General features: G+C 39.7%; 1 protein-coding gene across 2 annotated transcripts in view; it reads left to right on the top strand.

Annotated features, from left to right (window-relative positions):
* Positions 1–20,179, top strand: part of eng (endoglin) — a 42,271-nt gene that overhangs the window by 935 nt on the left and 21,157 nt on the right. The window contains exons 2-3 of one of the 2 annotated variants that reach the window (XM_006788986.3): positions 182–333; positions 16,124–16,266. In XM_006788986.3, coding sequence (XP_006789049.1) covers positions 273–333; positions 16,124–16,266 — 204 coding nt within the window. In that variant the 5' untranslated portion in view covers positions 182–272. Of the gene's footprint in view, positions 1–159; positions 334–16,123; positions 16,267–20,179 lie in introns of both variants that reach the window. The other variant, XM_006788985.3, reaches the window with a different exon arrangement.

Genomic DNA, 20,179 nt, shown 5'->3' with positions numbered 1-20,179 from the left:
GCACGCTGACTCTCAGAGGGACATGCTGGAAATTGGCAGTTAGTCAGAGCCTTATCAGCCATCACGTCTCCTCCTCTCCTCACCATTTCCCCAGCTTCCTACTTTCTGACCTTTCCACCTTTTTAAGACTGGAATTGTTCTGCTCTTCCTCTGTCACAGTCTTTTGCTGCTCTGCCACCAGACAAGCACACTTCAACCTCCGCCCGAGTGTCTTCACACCCCAGAGACTGAGATTCAGCTTTCTCCCAACACCTTAAACTTCAGCAGCAGAGATGGAGGATTGCGTGACACGGTTTGCCCTTCTTCTGTGCATCATCGCAACTACAGCCTTTGGTAAGTCTGCCTGCTGTTATAGAGCATTTTAGCAGTTCAGATCTGAAGTTAGTTTCCGTTCTTTCTTTTTTTCTTTCTTTCTGCAGCTTGATTTTATTAAATTGGGAAAAAGGAAAACATTATCATCCTAGTCAGCAGACACTAGCTTTAGAAAAAACCTCCAGGGACTGTTTCTGGCCTAAAGTTCAAGTGCAGATATTGATCGTCTCCTGTCTTGTGCTCTGACAATAATGTATTTTTTTTAGATGGAAATAAGTCTGAAGACAAAAAAAATACATGCAAAAAAGAACAAAACTCTTGAATTATGGTTGAATTTTACAAATCAAATGAAGAATTATACTGGTAACAAGGGAGCAAGTGTTGTTCCAAGTCAGCCAAAGCATTTGTTTGTCTAGTTTTTCATTTTTTTTTTTTAGTGCTAAAAAATATTTTCTTTAAATATTGTCCAGATTCAGGTAACAAGACGGCATGTGGATGCTAGATGGATTTTATGTGATCTTCCTCTGTTGTCCGCTCTGCCATTCCCTGCCTTGGCTGCATGTGGCTGCTCATATCGAATTCAAACCTGTAATCCCTGCAAGGTGGCAAAAGGATCAGAAACCCTCCCTATTTCCATAGGCCGTAATCCAGCTTCGCTCTCTTACCTCCAGTGATGCTTCAGGGTGTTTGCGTCACACTTCCCCACAGCAGCGTGGCATTTGAGGTGGTCACAGTTTAGGTGTTATTTTAATAAGGTTAAAAAATGTTATATATTTCACATTAAAACATTAGCAGGTAAAAGTGGATTAAAGTGCACATTTTTTTGTTACAGTCATCTTTCCCCCCCTCCAAATAAAAGATATGCTAATCTGAATATGAAAATGTTTCACTTTTAAAAACAAGAAATTATCAGTCTTTTATTATTAGCTTTAGGGAAACCTTTTATCCCAATCTGGCTGTTCTGAATTGTCAAGTGTTAAAAGCTACGAGCCTCAATTTAATAGCTGACTGTAAATGTAAAACACACATTTCCTCACTCGAAATGTCATAAAAGAACGCATAACACGCCCTGGTGTTATTTAATACAGCTTTAAAATTAACTGTCAGTTAAATGAGCTCGGGTGCTTGCATTTTTCAGTGCCATATACTTACATATGGAAAAAAACAAAACAAAAACGAAAACCTAACAAAACACTTAAGTGCCAAATAACCTTTTCCACACTCCAGCCCCATAAACATACAGCAGAAAAAATAAAGTGACATTTTCAGCTTGCTCTTTAAATAAAGCAAAGTAGCCGAGGCAAGCATACATCACTGTTAAAGCTATGCGCCAGAAAAACAAACCTATTCACTGAATTTGGCTTCAGTGCTGACCTGCTGTATGACAAATCACAATATTGCCACAAGTGCTAAACACCCTCTCAGCAGGGGTGCTGGTGGCAGAAATACAGAGGTATCTTTTGGCCAACTGGCAGACCTATGGAGAGCTGACCTTATGTAGCATCCACCGCAGGGGATCAGTCTCGCTGTCTGCTGGTGTAGTCTGTGAGGAGCTGTTTTGCTCAGTCCTAATTGCCTCTGTGACACATAGTTCTGTATTTGCTATTATTTTTTTCTTTCTTGAATGAGGCTCTGCAAATTTTCCTTTTTTTCCCTCCTTTCTTTTGCATCTGCTGCAGCAGCTTTAGAAGAAGACCCAGAGGGAGCTGTGCCACTATTTTCAGGCGACAAAGCGCTCTGATTCTCTGTACATCGTTTCTGCTTTAAGTTTATTTCTTTATTATGCAGCCAAGTACTGTCATATTATTTAACCCTTTTCTCTTATATAGTCTTCTGGGATTAATAATGCGTTCTTAAGTAAATCAAGCACAATCCTCAGCTGTGACATGCTGTACCCAGCGCCATAAAATCATATTTCCAGACAGATGATAGATACATAAATACATATACGAGTATATATTCCGTACACATTTGGAAACATCCACTGTGATTCGATGTCTGCGTGTTTAATCGAATCCAAGTAAACTTCAAGTCACTGTTGGAGAAGACACGATGCGAAGGCAACTGAAAAGAAGAGGTAAACAGAAAAAAGTAAATCAAAAATAGCCCGCAGCCTGCCACAAATCCCATGAAGCCCTTACCCAACTGCAAGAAATGGCATATTGTGTTTTGCTTCAGGTCAGTCTTGCTTTAGCTTTATTTAAGCTTTCCATATGTTTGACCCCCTGTCAGCTCCTTGAAATCAGACTCATGAAATCCTCGTGTGACGTTTAAAGCAGGGTTTTAATTTCAAACAGTTGTTAAGCTCAAAGTTAAAGCAAGCCTTATACTTCATGTATAGATCTTATTGGTATATTACACACTCTGAGCTACTACAGATGCACAATCTTGCAAAATGACCCAGTAAAACCCAGAGGATTATGTTTGTACCCTTAATTCTAAGAGTCATATACTTAACGTGTGCACCTAATTTCCTGAAATTGGAAACTTAATTGCTCCTTGGAGCTTCCCTTGGTCTTCTGTCATGTGTTCATTTACCTTTGGACAGATTATTAGCGTTAAAGCGTTAGCAGTAAAAAAAACTTGGAGGCTAGAGCTTTTTCCTTAATGTTCCTGCACGCTTATCAATTCACTGTTGGGCTGTCTGAGACCAAAGGACTGAAATATTCTTCCTATTACAATAGTACAGACAGTGTCTTTCATTAAAATGACACTATCTAACTAATCCGGCCAAATTTAGAGACTCTATAGATGATAATAAGGTGGATGCCTCGCAGCAGTCCCTGGGTAAATCAGTAAAACTGCAGTCATCTTGTTAAGCCCACCAGACTCCAGTTCTTTAGCTCTTACGCTGACTTGCTGGCTTCCTTTCTTAAAAACCCAGACATGACTTTTGTACTTACCCTGCAATTTGACAAACACGGATGAATTTGGTTCAGAGGACGTGTTTTCTTTAGCTCTGGATTATCTGAAAAGTCACCCTCTGCCTATGTCTTCCAGTGAAACGATCATCCGTTCTTTCATGTTACAGCATGATTATTAAAATTCTCTCTGTGTTGGGATCAGTCAGGCCTCTCTCTTTCTTGTTTGCAGCTCATCCATATTCTCTGGACGAGCTTCTGTCAGGCTCCAGTGAAACAGACAACATCACGCTGGTCTTAGTTTCACTACACTGTCTCCCTGTGAGGTCAATTGTGTTCAAAATGTTGCTGTTTGTTTTGAAGGTCTTACATGGTCCAAGCTACAGGTTTATCTCTGAGCGCCTCTGAAGCCGTGATGTGTCTGAATCCGTTTTAACTGTGGTATTTGCTTGTGTCAAGCTCATATAGACACTGTGATAGGTCTAATAAACATGCAGTTTCCCCTCAGTTTTCTAACTCTCTTTAAGTTTTCCTTTTGACTCTTTTTTGTGTAGTTTGTGACTCTTTCGAGTGTGAAGTGCAGCTACTGTGTCAGGTTTTCTTGCAATTGCATTGTTTTGAGGCATTATGTGAAGCTAACGTGGCACCTTCTCCGTGTGGATGTGATAACATTTGTCTCGCTTACTGCTCGGCCTGTAAGTAGGATGACTTTTACTGATGTAAGCCAGTGCTTATGTTGTGTCACGTTAAATTTGCACTGGCTCACTGTTCAAAAATAGTGTGACAGAGAGTTGAAACACTGAAGACCAAAGACGCCTTTGTTTCCCTGGCACCACAACTGGTGCCTCCCTGTCTTGTTAAGAAGTCTACTTTTGTAAACGCCCCCACTTTCTCTTATAACTCTCTCATTAATCTTAACTTTCTAAGCACAAACTGCGATAACCCTCATGATGTCATCAGGGTTAATTTGCCTGACTTGAAAAAAGCCCCTCCAGGATACAGAGGACATTATGCAACTAGCTTTCAGGCTGTTACAAATGAACGGATCTTTGTGTATACAATCAGCGGAGTGCCCCTGCTGGCCTTTTAGATCTAGACATTTTAGCATGTATGTAGTTTTGCTATCCAAGCGTCGCTGCAGATTGCGTCTGGCTAGCCACTTATTATATGGGAGGTAGCTGCATGCCACCTCCTTTGAAGACAATTTTCAGATTATTATTTCCAGACTGAGCACAATAAGCGTTACCACTTAAGCCGACCGTGGCAGTCAGACGCATAAACAGTTATCTTTGCGTCTGACTGAAGTCTTTGTATTTAGTGATTTTTATCCACTGTGAGTCCGGCATTTCCTGGCAGGAAAATCGTGTTGAATATGCCCCCTGCTGCAACAGCTTTCCCAGTGGGAGACAGACATCGTGATGTTAACTGCCAGACCTCCTGCTGCACTTTTGCTTACCCCCGACCCTCCCGCCACGGGCTAAAGGAAAAGTACAAAAGTGATTAGCGAACCACTGGAGAAGGACGACAAGCTGTCTGAAAATTAATCTTAAAGAGGGAAAGAGAGAGACGGGCGGACAGACAGAAACACAAACAGAGATAACAGAATTCATAAAGGCTGATTCATGGAGACAGTGAGGGAGTGGGGATCAAATTTATGTGACTGTCAAAGAGAAGATAAGTGGTTCAGAAGAAAGATTTTGGGGGGGAGAAGTAAATAGTGGATTAAAAAAAAGAAAGATAAGAAAAATGCAAAACGGATAAACATTAAGAGATATAGAGGAGGGAAATTTCAAGTAGTGATAAGTGAAAATGCAAAACTATTAATTACACAAAATAATGACACCAAAGAGAAAGACGAGGGAAGAAAACTTCTGAAACCAAAAGAGGAATGTGTTCGTTTACAGAAAGGGGATGTCAGGGACTTAAAAAGATTATAAGAAATTGAAAGAGATGACTGAGGCTTCTCAGAAAGCATGCTGAAGTAGAAAAAAAAAACAAAAAAAACCCTCACGTCATGTTAAAAATGGCTTTGAGAGTCAAAACAGTCAACTTCCCCTGTTTTACTGCAGTGAGCCAGCTCTGCCTGCAGTCAGACTGGGTGGCAGGGAGACGCGACCGCTTGTCGCTGCCTGAGACTGATTTCAATCTCCTTCAGTGTTATGCCCCTCCCAAATAACAATCCATTTCTGACTGCCTCGCTTTTCCTCTGTTTGAATACAGAAAGCATTGTGGGGAAGCCTCACTAACACCATGTCCCGGCACTTGACTGGACGGCTTTGGCGTGCAGTGTGGCGTACACGCGATGGTATCTGTGCGATCAAGGGAGAACAAGGGAGTCCACAGTTTTTTGCATTATCTCCCCATTCTTACTTTGTCTTTGAGAAAACTAGTGTTAATTTCATCAAAGAAAAAGCAGGATGAAAAATATTGACAAGTAATTTTTTTCATGATCAAAGCGCAACGGCTGCGTGTGAGGAAGCTGGATAAACTCAGTATGTCGAGATTAAAACTATAAAGATATGTTTTAGAGGGTTTTTTTTTCTTCAAATAAAAATGATTTAAGAAATAAAAACGTAATTAAAGTATTCACGATGAACCAAAGAACACTTTACGGTTTGGAGTCTTTGGAATTAAATAGTGCAACTTTTCATTAGCAAACATATTCACTGACCCCCCCAAAAAATCTCTTTTATTATTGTTTCTGTCGATAAAAGATAAAAGCTATATGAGGTCTCGGTTTAAATTCTGCTCAGTGTTTCCCAGTGTATGGTTGAATGTGGGTGTTTAGAAGGCAGGATACAAACACGGACACATTTCCAGGTGGAATCGGATTTATAAAAGGAACATGCGATCCAGGTGTGTGTTCACGTGTTTTATAAATCTCACTTTTTTTGTGTGCGGCCATTATTGGCTTTCGTGCTCATGTACTTGTAGTATTGATCTTTAGCGCTCTTTTATAGATGAGACCTCTAATATGGACTGAACACACCTGTGATTGGCTAAGGCCTTTTTACTTCCATCTCAGACCACCTGAATTACAATATGTTGCCCCCAAGGTTATTATGGATTTTCTTTTTCATCAAATGATGCCCAAAACATGTTTCCTGTGCCAGGTTTAATCTGACACAGTTTATGAAACACAGGTGATGCAGTGTTAATGTTAATTTCAGAGAGGTATTGTCTGTGCTTTCAAAAGATTTGGCTCTCTTTACCAGGCAAAGCCAGAAAGAGCTTTTTTTAAAGTAAAGAAGTGAATCAATGATCTTCTGAATAGCAGCAGCTCATCATTAAAGAGAACAAGTAGCTGCGGCAATAATGCTACAGCAGGATGAGCAGGATGGACAGAGAAGAGCAGCTCTGCTTAAACAGAATTTGTAAATGATAATGTTAACTGAGAAAAGTCTTTTTGGAACACTGCAGAGGAGATGGACATGGAATCTCAGCCTCCTGCATTAACCTAGCCACAGATGAGAATGACTCTTGTAGCCATGGTAACCTTACACAAAGATCCTTAGGAGATATAAAAATGAAAAATCGAGAAATTAGATAAAAAAGAAATCAATAAGGTCTTCAATTTTTATTGACAGAAATTATACAAAAACCTAATGAAAATCCATCCGCCTTTTTCTGTTGATCCAATTTATGGTTGCAGCAGGGGTGGGGCCTGGAGCCTGCACCAGCTGTCATAGGGTGAGAGGCAGGGTACATCCTGGACAGGTTGCCAGCCTGTTGCAAGGCTAACACATAAAGACAACCGTTTAGATCCATGGCCAAACCACTGCACCCATGTGCTGACCTCTAATAACAAAAATTAGTTGTCAAAAAATTTGAATGACGTTATTTGAAATTCATATCAGGGCTAAATGTGTCACTGGACAAGAAAAAACTGCACACTGTTTCAAAACACAAACAAACCAAAAATGTGAAACACGGTTCATGCTGCAGCTGTGCTGTATCTCGCCCTTATATTATATAAATGAAACCATCTTCTTCTTAATGGCTCAGCAAGTTTCCTTCACTACTGAAACCTGACTGCAGCATCATCATATAAATTTAAGATACCGGCACTTAGCCGTGTCCTGAACATCATTATTATGTGACTGCAAGGTCTCATGCCCTCTGGTCCAGTGTTTTTCATTATGGAGCTGTATGAGCACTGAATGCCTCATTAGTGCTGGGCGAGATAAATGCCCAGTCAGCATGGCGACCACTTGTACCCATGTCAACATGCCTGCTGTCTGTGAAGATAAGGCATGGTGTTATGTATTCTTATCTTGTGGTCTGTCTGCCACAGTCACCCTTGGTCTGCACAAATGCAGGAAATGTACCTGCACAGTATTACTGGATTTAGTGGATGAACTACTGGCAGGTCATCTGACTCACCCTATGACTTCAAGTCAGAGGTGCCAACTCACAGTAGGGTTATGTGGTCTGTCCTTGCTTAGCAAAATCTTAGACGGGTATCTTTAATTAATGCTTTTGCAGGTCAGAGTTCAAAATTTCTTGACAGAACAGCTTGACAAAAACATGCTCAGTTGAAAAGCTTTCAAATATTTTGTGTCACGTTATAGCGCGAGTATAGAGCTGTTGCTCGGAAATTTCCTTTTAGTTTAAATTAACTTTCAGCAAACATAAACTGTGGAATCTTTAGCTCACATGTATTTTAGATGTAAGCGTACAATTTACTTGTACACGGTGCTTTCCTAAACAGGAAATATGGGCTTTCTCAGTACACGATATACTGATTTCTAATGGTGCACAATGTGCAGTCGAGTGCTTTAAAATGGCAGGGCCTCTTGATTCAAGCACTGGGTGGGTAGTTTTCCTGTTGATTCAGGTGCCAAACCGGTCAATCTGTATTTAAAGAGCTGAAATTTCTCTGTGATGTCTGGCTGTGCGTGTGTTTTTTCCTAGCGTGTGTGTGTTTGATGTGATGAGAGAGCCCTCGCTGGATTTGGACGCTCGATATTTCATTTGCTTGCATTTCTGTGATATGTCAGAAAGCAGAATATGTGACTCGAAGAGAAAGCTTTGAGACATCTGACAGATTATTTTAATCTGCTCATACAGTGTTACTACAACAAATCCAACAGTCAAACTTGGGGTACTTAATAATCTTTTCCCTGCTGCAGGGAATAAAGTTACACTTGTCAAATAACAAGTGCCGGAGTCCAGACACTTCCATTAGTTAAACAGTGAAATGAAATCACAAAACTTGAAGCTGTCTCATAGATCTCTTTTTGAGATGATTCAAAACCCTTTGAGGCCCACTGAAGTCGTTTGTGTGACCACATATATTTAAATATCTCTTCATGGAAATAAAAAGACACTATTCATTTTGTGTTTGCAGAATATCACTTCCAGTTTGAGAGCCTCTCCAGTCCCGTATAGTGCACTATGGTGGCTCTCAGTCCATAGATCATGAATCGCACCCTTGACCCTCCCTCACTTAGAATATCTTAAGAAAAGATCAGAGCCTTCATTAATATGCAGTCTTCATGTTGGAAAGTATTAATATTTACTGGCAAAACTCAGTCAAGAAAAACAGGCTAATCTCTATTGGTTCTACACGAAGCATATGTTGTGCAAAGCTACATCAATCTTAAATGATTAGGAGCAGCTACTGTGCAATGAATCTCTCAACGCTTCAGCCTGTTTTGGTTGCACGCAGTTAGCATGAAACTTGCTAAATTAGTCTGTCTATCCACCAATTAACACTTAGATGATTAATTGTGTTTTGCCAGTGCTCTTTTGGTGTAGAGGAGAGAAATCTAACGAAACAAGCGGATAGAAAAGAAACACTTTAGCCGTTAACCATCTGCAGTATAATACATCACCGAGAGAAAATGCGAGCATGGACATTAAAATTATGCTTTTCACGTGTGTCACTGAGCTAATCAGCAGCAGTGGCTAAATACTAGCAACAGACAGGGTATGGGGTTGCGTGTGTGTGTGTGGTGAACATCGCCACTGGTTTACGACAATGATGAGACGACGGACGAATGGCTCCCAGAGGTGTAAACAGAGCTAGTGTGAAGACAGGCTGTCTCCAGACCTGCTATCACATCCGTAATTCCTGCCCCAGCAAATAGTGGAAGCAGGACATCTAGGACTTGCTATCAAGCTAACAAGACTAATCAGCATTTTTTTTCTTTTTTGGATAAAATATCAGACTTAGAAGAGGGAGGTGAGATGGTCAGGAAGCTTGTGTGTTGCATGGAGTGTGTACTGTGTAGTATGCAGGGGTGAGAGGCCAGGGGACAGTGCAGGCCCCTGCAGAGCACTGATAAGAGCTTGTTTACCTTCCTGTGGATGGTCAGGCCTCAATCTGCAGTCGCGGAAGCGCCAGGACAATAGGTGTGTGTGTGTGTGTGTGTGGAATCAAGAGAGAAACTTGAGCTAGCCTTGAAGCTCCCCTTTCCCTCTCTGACTAACTAGGGTAGGACTGCTGACCCTCCCTCCACATTCCCCGTCACGACTCTGTCGCCCGACCCTGGACACAAACAGTTTACTTGACCCCAAGGGACCATGGGAGACAGCTGGTCTTGATGTTGTTTGCTGTCAGGGTTTCCCCCTCCTGTTTTTTTTTTTTATCCCTTTCCTCTCTCCTCCCTTTCTCTCTCTTTCTCTTTCTCTCTCGCTTTTAAACCATCCTACTGCAAGTTTTGCAAGCCTTCGTTTTGCATACACTCCAGGCAAGTAGCTCCATTTTTCCACAGAGACTCACAATGAGGGTGTGCGTGAAAGATCGGGCATGAAATCAAGCCTGCCTGCTTGCTTTCCTGAGGTGAATGAAAAGGCAGCAAGTTATTGAACAGCAAGTACTCAGTGCTTTGAATCAAAATCAGCATTTAGTTAGGGTGTGATGGAACTTTTTAAATTCAAGGACTCGCTGGTGGCTGTCAGCATTCTGCACGGTGGGGTTGCTTCAAGTTAACGAAACGCACAAACAGTCCTGGGCTTTTGAGATCTTTAAGAACGCCGTAAAACATCATGTAAAACTACCTAAATTGCGCATGTTTGTGGCAAATAATGCAACTAAATAATTATTTGTGTGTGCTGACTATGTGCAACATCAGTCTCTGCAAAACCAAAACTGTTTGAATATACCAAGCACAATTTATCTGGGGTTCATTACATCAAGGGTGCTTTCCCATAAAAGAGATGTTGTATTTGCTGTTCACAGTCTTCTTTAATGTTATTGCTCCCATTACCGGAGTCAGCTTTAGTCCTTTTTATTTTTGCTGACCAATGACATGCTGACACCCTAGAATATATTCAAAATGAGAAGCTGACTGAAAAGTGAACTTTACTTTTTGCATATATGTGCTTCTCCTTTTCCTGGCAGTTATAGACAGTCTGGAGCCATAGTGAATAATTTCTAGGATTTGTGATGTGAGCAAGAGAGTTATACTGAAATGCACTGTGTGCACATAAGTAATGATTAGCTAACATATTCTTTAAAAAAGGTCAAATACGTTATGTTATAGTACTTGTAGCACTGAAAGCAAAGAGTTCCACATATCCCCATTCAGCCTATCAAATGCTAGCGCCAGTGCACAGGTGCCCGTATTATACTATTTCCTAGCATTTGTAATAACTTGATAACCTTGGGAACATTCAGCTTGTTCTTTTGTGGATTCACAAACACTTACTTGACGCTGGTAGCATATTGTGTGATGACTAGACAGTATATGTTTTCAATTTTTGTAGAGAAGATTTGCTTCCCATGAACGTGTTACAATAATTTTGCACAAATGTAAAAGGAACAGATTTGAGTTTGAACACGTATCAAGTTAGGATATCAGCAATGTGTAGGGTACCTTTGATCTTAATAATGATAAATCACCCCAAGTCTCCAAGCACAGCCTCTGGCCTCAGTTCAGCTACACTGCACTCTTCATAATTATGTGGCTCCCTCCTGGACAGTGATACTTCATTTGAGAGGTTCAGGTTGGCATCCCGAATTAATTACATTTTTCCAAAGTGTTTTAATTTAAATCTAAAAAACAATGTGGAAGAACACTTTGGTGCACACGTGGATAATGTGTTTAGTGGGGTGTTGCTGGTCAGTCAAGCTGCAGTCTAAAAATATTAAAATTAGCATAATGTAATTAATACATAAAAAAATAAGATGTCACACATTTCTCATCCTGAGGTCTAGACCAGACAAATCTGCGCTCTGTTTTGTGAGGCTTACTTTCTGACTCAGTCAGGTGATACTTTCGTAAAATGCTAGCGTTAGCATGATAACATTTTTACATAAAGAACCCAACCTGACCTCACTGCTAACTGAAACTAAGTGTAAAACAAGCGTGACAAAATAAAATGTAGCTTGCTGAGCTAAGCATAATAAAGTATGGCCATTTATTGAATGAGCACTTGAGTACCAGTGTTGTTCACATTAATCAGATATTTTTATCCCTGTATTATCTTGTCTTGATATCTATGCAGTGTTTTACACTGCAGGGGTAGCCTGGGGATGGAATAGGGAACTATATGTATTTGTGTTTTATGGTGTGTATGTGTTTGGGGTGAGATGAGAAGGCGGGTTTTGTCAAAACATGTGCATTTGATATTGTTACCTGCTTAGGGATTACCGATGGAAATTAGCTAGTTGCTACAGCGCTGTGCAACGGTCTTGAGCCACACTTCATTACTTTATATTTTTGCAGGAACATGGGAAATAGGTGCAGCAATGTATTGAAACTTGTGCAGACTTACATGGGAATACAATATATAAGGCAAAAACATAGTTTGTACAATCCTAATAAGCTTGGAAATCTATATTTTCTAAGACAGCTTTTATTTCTCAAGAAAATCTGAACTGAATAAAGTCAAGCTTTATTGCCATTTCTTCTGTCTTCAGGGGTACTTCTGCAGGCCTCTTGAAGGACACTCAGAGGTCTTCTTTGAATGTTGGCTGCCTTTTATTCTGTTCTCCGTCAAGATGATCCCACACTGCTTAAATAATGTTGAGGTCAGGGCTCTGGGGAGATCAGTGCATGACTGATACTGTTCCATTGTGTGCTGTTCTATTCAGGTATCATTTTGCTTCATTGCTAGTGTGTTTTTCAGGCCATTCTCATGATGAAAAATGCATACATTGTCAGTCGTGTGGTTTCCAGCTGGTATTGCATGGTCAATCTAGTGTAATTTTTCTGTGTTTGTAATTCAATCAGTTTTAACAAGATGCCCAACACCACTGGCAGAATGAAGCCCCAAACAATGACAGCACCTTCACTGTGTTTCAGATGGTTGTAGACACTCACTGTTGTACCTCTTTCCTGACCTCCTCCATACATATTGATGATGATTTGAACCAGAATTTTAAAATATTAATTCATCACTCTATAAGAACTGTTGCCACTGATTTTCAGTCCAGTTATTGTGTAATTTGGCATACATCAGCCTTTTCTGACCATTTCACTTCTTTAAGAATGGCTGCTTGACAGTCAGCCTTCCACTGACACCATTTCTGATGAGGCTCCAGTGAACAGTAAATGGATCAACTGAAGGCCCAGATGCAGGTCCTGTGTAAAATTGTGTTGTCTCTGTCAATTTTTGTAACTAAAGAAGTGTTTTTGCAACACGCTGCTACTAACAAAGGGCCTAAAAATACAATTTAAAGTTGGTTCTTTGATAAATTGTCTGTTGTGTGACCACAACGCTGGTTCATCCCTCAAGATTGTCCCTTTTTGAAGTTTGAACAATTCATAGATGGGTGTTAAGTAGCTTAACAAAAAAATTATTTAAAAAACCAAAATAATCATTCCTATTAAAATGGTAAAGTACAAGGATGAAAGAGAGTTTAAAGCAGCCAATGTCCAAAAGGAAAATAAAGTTTGAAAGGCCTACAAAAAAACCTTGAGAACTACTGCCGAAGACCACAAATCTGTCTCCTTGGAATACAAACTTTTACACAGTACTGCAAATCTGATAGACTGCATCTCTACTCATTGAGATCAATATGTGTATGCATAATTGCTAACAAATAAATAAATAAAGTAGAGCTATGAAGCAGAACATAGTTGATGTCAAGCTGATCCTCAGATTTCCTAAAATGGGCACAGTGTTGATGCTGGATTAATGGTCCCATGCACAATTGAACATGTGGAAAACGGATGTCTGTCATTTTCTGAGTCCGTCTCCCATCCTCTGGTAGAATGCCCTGAAGGTTAAGAAAGCAGGAGCAGATAGAACCTGGACACGCAAAGGGACCAGATGGATTCCCCCCCTCAGACAAGTGTGTCATGCAGTATGGTTTTCATCAGTCACAGATATCGGCTTAATCCGCAAATATGAACCTTGTCCAAAGTCTCTTTTACAAACAGCAAATTGACAATTATTGATTTTGACTACAGACTTGGTTTTATTTTATAAGCTTTCGATCGGTTTGCTACGATTGGGTTTCATCGGTCTCCCGTTGAATAAAACTGTCTTCACGTCTGTTTTCATAAGAGATGGATTTCTAAGTAGCCTGTTTAGGTCTATAAAATAACAGACATGACATATACAACTACTGAAAAGGAAAGGAATAAAGATTAAAGAAGGCTTTAAGATCAAATCTTATTTCATGAATCGGGGGTATTTTCTGTCTTCAATTATGTTTTCTATTTATATCTACCCCTGATACCTAACATCTAAATAGAAAATCAGCAGCATCCATAAACACGTCTTCTCATGGAATGGAAAATGGAGGCGACTGATATAAGTAGATAAAGAGGACAGCGAATGAAATAGTTCTTCTATACCTCATTTACCAGCAGACCGCTTAGCGAGGCCATTGGCATTTCCGGGGGCAAGAGGGCAAAATGAATGTTCTTCATATCCGATGGTGACTCGTAAAAAAAGGAGGCTGGTGACACAAGCACGCACAAGCACGCAAACATACACGCACATTCTTGTGTGGTCAGAGTGATTTATACCCAGAGCTCTTGGGCAACAGTCATGGGCCGTTGACTCTATGACAGCAGAACAAGAGAGAAATAACTTTATGGTTGTGGTTATTGAGCAACAAACATTAACACAGAGGAGCAGAATAACAGGAAGCCAGCCTTGACCTCTGGGGTGAAAGGCAGAGGGAAAAAAAGAGAAAGCAAAGTATGGATGGCTCCCCATCTGGATTTTCAGGAAAACTTTTAGTTTGACGCTGAGCAGACTGAGAAACAGTGAAGATGACGATTTACAAATAATACAGGCCTCCCAAGTCCCTCAATTTGTGCCAAATATGTTCCTAACTTCATGGAATAATGAGACGACTTGTTCCACAATCTAGGAGGGAAAAAAACACCATGTGGAACATAAAAAGATGCATCACTTCTACAGTGCACAAAAGTGATGTGATAACAATGATATAACTGAGTTTAAATTAAAAGCAGCCTATTTTCATCAGGGATATCTTAGGTCACAGGTAATGTGAGGAGAAAAAAAAACATGTGAATTTACCAATTGAATACCCCCCCCCCCCCCCCAAAAAAAAAAACAAACAAAACAAAGCACAAAAAACCAGCCCATTAAAGGAGACAAAGAGCTGATTATGTAACATGCTCTTGCTCCCACTATCTTGCCGTTGTTTGTTGCATTTATCCATCTTTGTCCCATTTTTATCACAATCTCTGGCCACTCTCGCCCACCAGCAGTGATGATGGCCTCAAACAAGGCCGCTGATTAGTGCCACTTCTAAATAAGGCACATCCGGTTAGCTTTCCAATCCTCGTAATGTATCCATTAACCCCTTCCACCCTATTCTCCTGTCTCTGTCTCGCTTGCCTCACTCCAGATCTCCTCTGTGATGAATTGTGGCCTGCTAGGTAAACAGACCAAATGCATCATAAAAGCCAGTGGAGCGCAGTGTTATGCAGCATTTGCTTAGTAAATTCGTCGCTTCTGTCATGATACCACGCTCGCTCACTTATGTGCTTCGGTGCCAGCTGCTTTGAGGGTGATTGAGGCATGAATAGTGGATGTTTCGGCATATGTTGCGTATATTCATCACACAATGGATATGCTTATCTTATTTTTGAGTGTAGATCAGTTCTGACTGATTTAATGAAAGCTCATTCCATGTGCAGGTGGGCTAAGGAAGACTCTGTAAGGAGTAAATCCAAACTAGTGACTGTGTCAGCCGTGATGTGGCTATGACTAGTGCCTGAAAACTTCTAGAATAACCCACTTAAACTCTGTCATCTATAGTCAGCGAACGGTGAGCGATGGGCAAGGAAAGCGATCTCTAATTGAGCTGGAAAAAGCCTCTGACCTTTTTTCTTGAGGAAAGACGAAGTTTGTTGAAGAATATTTTGTCCCTGGCAACTTTATACAGGTTAGAATAAGCATGCGTGCACACATATTCATTCTAGTCTAGCACAATAGATCTCTGGCACACAGACGCGCATACACAGTCCAGGTCAAAAAGCAGGCATTTATACCCACCCTCACCAGTGATCATACACCCTTGGCTGGATTAATTCAGCCTCCCAAGACTTGGATCCTCAGGTTAAACAGCAGTCTTCTAGCAGGGAGCAGAGTGAGCACGGTGATGAATGACCGCAGCCCCGTGTCCTGACACGTCTGATAAACGTGAACCAGCGGATCTGTTTTTAAACAATGTAGTCCTACCCACACATTTAACATCCATTCTCTGCGACCAGGGGAAAGCTTTCAAAATGATTAATAACAAATTTAGCCCTGTTCTGACAAGAAATCTGTAACATTGCTGGGTTTATCTTTCTTTTAAATAATAGCGTTTTGACTTTCACACGTGAAGGTTTTCTTTTGGTTTTTCTCCTGTTATGTCAAAATATGACAGGATTGTTACAGATGGATTCAAATTCTTGCAATACAAGCTATTTAAGATATGAGACGAGAGAATACAGGGAGTTTCATTATTTACTGCAACTTAAAAACATGCTGCTGTTCATATTTAACTATTTTTACTTCATTTCTTTCAGCCACAAGTCAGACATGCACCCCGGTGACTTCTAAAGGGGAGAAAGGCAGTCCGTGGATCGTGAATGAGATTGGCTGCTGGACCAGTTTTGTCAGAGAGGACAAGGCAGAGGTCCACATCTTTAAACTGAACTTTAATAACCCGGTAAGCATGTCAAAGTTATTTGAGTTTAATGCTGACTATCTAAGTTAGATATAATAATCTGTAAAAATTGTATCAAGTTGTCAACTTGTCATCAAGTTAAAAAAAAGTCCAGTTTGACTGAGAGTAAAGTGTCGAGCTCGTCTGAACTAAATAATTTTTATGGAAAGAAGTAATAACCTGAAAAGTAGTGGTAAAATTCAAATAAAACTTTAGGTAAACATCACAATGTAGAAAGTTCAAATGTTTCACAATCAAACTGCTGCCATCTGTCAAGCACGGCTTAGTTGTCATTTAATCCCAAATTCCCCTGTGCGACAGGGATACGTTATCGTCTGCTCATTCATCTTACTTTTTAGCTGATGGAATAGTATGTCAGGTGCTGTCATGCTGAAAAGGAGAAAGCTCTGCACCTATGTTCACCTCACAGTTCACAGCATTCCTAAAATGAAATGTTTCATTCCACTGAACTATCATTACACTGAGTTTAATGATGCTCATTTACTTATTTATAGAGTTATCAGATGTTATGCAAAGTGGGACAGTATTAAAGCTGAGTCAGTTTTAAAAACTGACCATACCCAGTAAAAAGAAGCATGCAATGTGTAATTATGCATATTTAACTTTAAATATATTTAAACATATATAATATATATTTCTTTTGCATGATATTTTCTATGACATATGATTTTAGCAGTATTAGAGCTAACAGCTAAATTCAATCGTAGATAGAACCAAAACACCACAAGAACTTTTGCAATCAACAGTCCAAAATTCAAAATAAATACTTGAACTAAAACTTGCACAAAATCAAAATCCCTTTTATACAGTATGTGAGTAATCACCAGTTCAACCAATTTTCACAATATGCAGAACTACACTCATCAAAAGCACCAGCAAACACCCTCCTTTCCCTTTCTTGCTCCATCTCTAAACCTTGGTGTAACTGGCAAAATATCAGACAGCTTGTTGCAATTTTTGGCCTTGAAGTAAATGGAAGATTGTGTAACGGCAGAGCTTGTTTTAGGGACAAAGCCCTCATTGTTAGCAGTTGACCTTTAGTTTCTAATCAATAGGCTTGAGCAAGATTTACAAAGCTTATAATGATGGCAGTGCAGTTATTTCTCAGTACCTTGACAAAAATTAATTCTCAGAGTTCAGCACTTTACTGATTATCTCACAGTAATTATGCAGTTTTTACTTCTTGTCTATAACTTTCTGGGCTTTTCGATGTTGTGACGGGGGCTTTCAGAGACCAGCGCGAACGATGAATGTTCCTTATTTATTTCTAAAAATATCAATGCTACATTTGAGCATGTTCTTCTAACCAAGTGAAGCATCCAAAAAAACACCTCAGTGTTCAAATACATCGTTTGACACCATCCCACACAGAGTGAGGTCATTAATTTCGCAAGAAATAAAACTGGCATAGGATAGAGCATATAATTTACACACTTGATATAGTTTGTCAGATATGATTTTATTCGGTTTAATGTGTTCAAATTAATGAATAACAGTGTTAAAAGCACTGCATAGACCATTAAACACTCCTCTTCTTTATGTAAATTGATGACCTGTGAATAAAAAGAAAAATACATAATGACTTATTTATGAAGGAAATATGTTAAAGTATTCCTTTTTAAAAAAAATGTAAAACAGTCTGTGTGCTTTCCTGTATCAGACATTATGCTGTGGTAAGGTAAATAAGTGCAGCTTCAAAAGAGTGTTATTCCTTTTAAAGGCACATTTTCAGCTGGATGGGAAAGGATGAAGGATATATTTTAGTATTCAAATTAGAAAAAGAACAGGTATAATTGTATGAATTAATGATGGCTGAGCTCCTTTAGAACTTGGGTAATGTGCGTACGTGTTCACAGTACCTTGCCTGAAAATGGATGGATGTTATTGTTTAGTTGTCAAACCTGCGGCTTTTCTTCTGTGACAACTCAAAATGTCGTTGTAACGCAGAGATGTAAAGACCTTGAGTTAGCAAAGATGCACTGCTACCTGTCTTATGTAAAGACTGAGTCTTGATATCCTTATCAAGACTCAGTCTTTACATAAGACAGGTTTTCCAACCTACAGCTTTTGTAGGTTGGAAAATCTGTCATGTGATCTGGGATCTTACTGCTGATGTGTGTCGGGCATGAAAACAAAACTGTAGGCTAAAAAAGTCCTATGGGGGATCAATGTGTGTAACCTGGCATTTTATGAGAGAAACTTAAGGCTAAAGATAGTAGTGTGTCTGGTATGTTTTTTTAAAAAAATGCACAATTTACTGTATTTGGTCAACATTGTGTGCAGACTTTCTTCCCACATTACAAAACATAAACACACTCCTTTCCCAACTTTATCAGCCTGATAACTAGCTAACCATTAACAGATGCCAGATGTGACAGAAACGCAGCTTTTTTCAGCCCCTTTTAAAAGCCACATTGTTCAATTTTGGTCTGTGTTTAAAGAATTCATTTTCCAGCTAAACAAACATATGCAGTAATTGCTGATAGGGTATTGGGATGTTTTGATTTTCAAACTTTTTGCTTCAGGGAATGTCAGTGAAAAGTAATTCCAGAAAAGTTCTAATCTATATGTTGTTATTGTTCGGCCAGACTCCATTTTTCACTGTCCAACATTGTCGGTCAGCTCGCATTAGTCATTTCTTTATCAGTGTCCGTTGTTTGTTTGCTTGCTTCTGCTGTTTGTTTTCACTTAGACTATGTAGTATTTTTGCACAACTTCTGTTAAGCAAATGCTATTTATTGATCATCCCGTATTATTTTTCACTGTATTGGTTTTTCGCCGTCATCTGGCAGAGATTATGAGAAGGGAAAAGCAGATGTGTGCAGCCTTGCTAAGACATTGTCACAGGATGGTGAAATACAATCCCTGCCTGCCCATCCATCAGCTCCAGAATTAATAAAAGCCTCAAGGTCCTTTCCTTTAACCTCTCCCAGGAAAGCCATTGAGAATCCTGTCATCCTTTAGCAGAAACGTTTACCAGCAGGCTAAACTGATTCAATTTGATTTCCACTGGAAAATGTTATGATATACAAAGAATCATTAACACAAGCGTCCTTAAGAATGAAGCTTGGTTACCTCACATATGGTTTTGTGCCTTTCTTTGCTTCGAGTAATGCTGCTAACATTGTGCAAGCACATCATTGTCTTTGTCTCAAAGACACAGTTACTGCTGCAAATGTCGTCAGGTCTTTAGTCTCATTTAATGGACTGTAAATCAGAAGAAAATGCAGTTTGATGACAAAACAGATTTAAAGCATATTAGAAAGGAAATGGTTCTCGGCCTTTTTATTAGGCCCAAAGAGTAAAATTAGGCACATTATGTTCTGTGGGAGAGGAAGAAAATTTAATTGCGAAAAGTTCTAAGTGTAGTTTGTGGAAAGAATGGCGCAAGCTCTCTGATTTAAAAAAAAGGTGAACTCTGTTTGAGACTGGTGAGAGTTCACAAAAGGAATTTGGTCTGCGATCTGTGTGATCCACTCAACACTGTGCATAATTGGCATATCCTGGTCTCTTGATGGGACCACGAGTGGATGTTTTATCATATCAAAAAGCAAGAAAAAAGTGGACATGTGACCTCTTAACACATACCCCTTATCTGCTTTTGGCTGTCTGTTTAAATAAAAAAAACTGTTCTTGTAAACAAAAAGAAAGGGGAACATATTTATCTTATGCCAGACTGTCCAGTCAAAAGGGAGGTTTGCTCTTGCATCCTCTTTTCTTTGTCCTCCAAATTGTCTTATCACCTTCTTCCCCATTCCTTTATTTTCATACTGATTTACAACCTGCCAGGAACAGTTGACTGTCACAGTTTGACCCCACAGAGAATTATAGAGGGAGCATCAAGGGGGTACACAGTCAGAGAGAATTCACTGGGAGGAGCCGCTTGTACAGGACT

This window comes from Neolamprologus brichardi, chromosome 7 (assembly GCF_056152115.1).
Source record: "Neolamprologus brichardi isolate AB-2024 chromosome 7, ASM5615211v1, whole genome shotgun sequence".
Lineage (NCBI taxonomy): Eukaryota > Metazoa > Chordata > Actinopteri > Cichliformes > Cichlidae > Neolamprologus > Neolamprologus brichardi.
The sequence above is the reverse complement of the archived record's forward strand: the minus strand, read 5'-3'. Positions and strand labels throughout refer to the sequence as shown.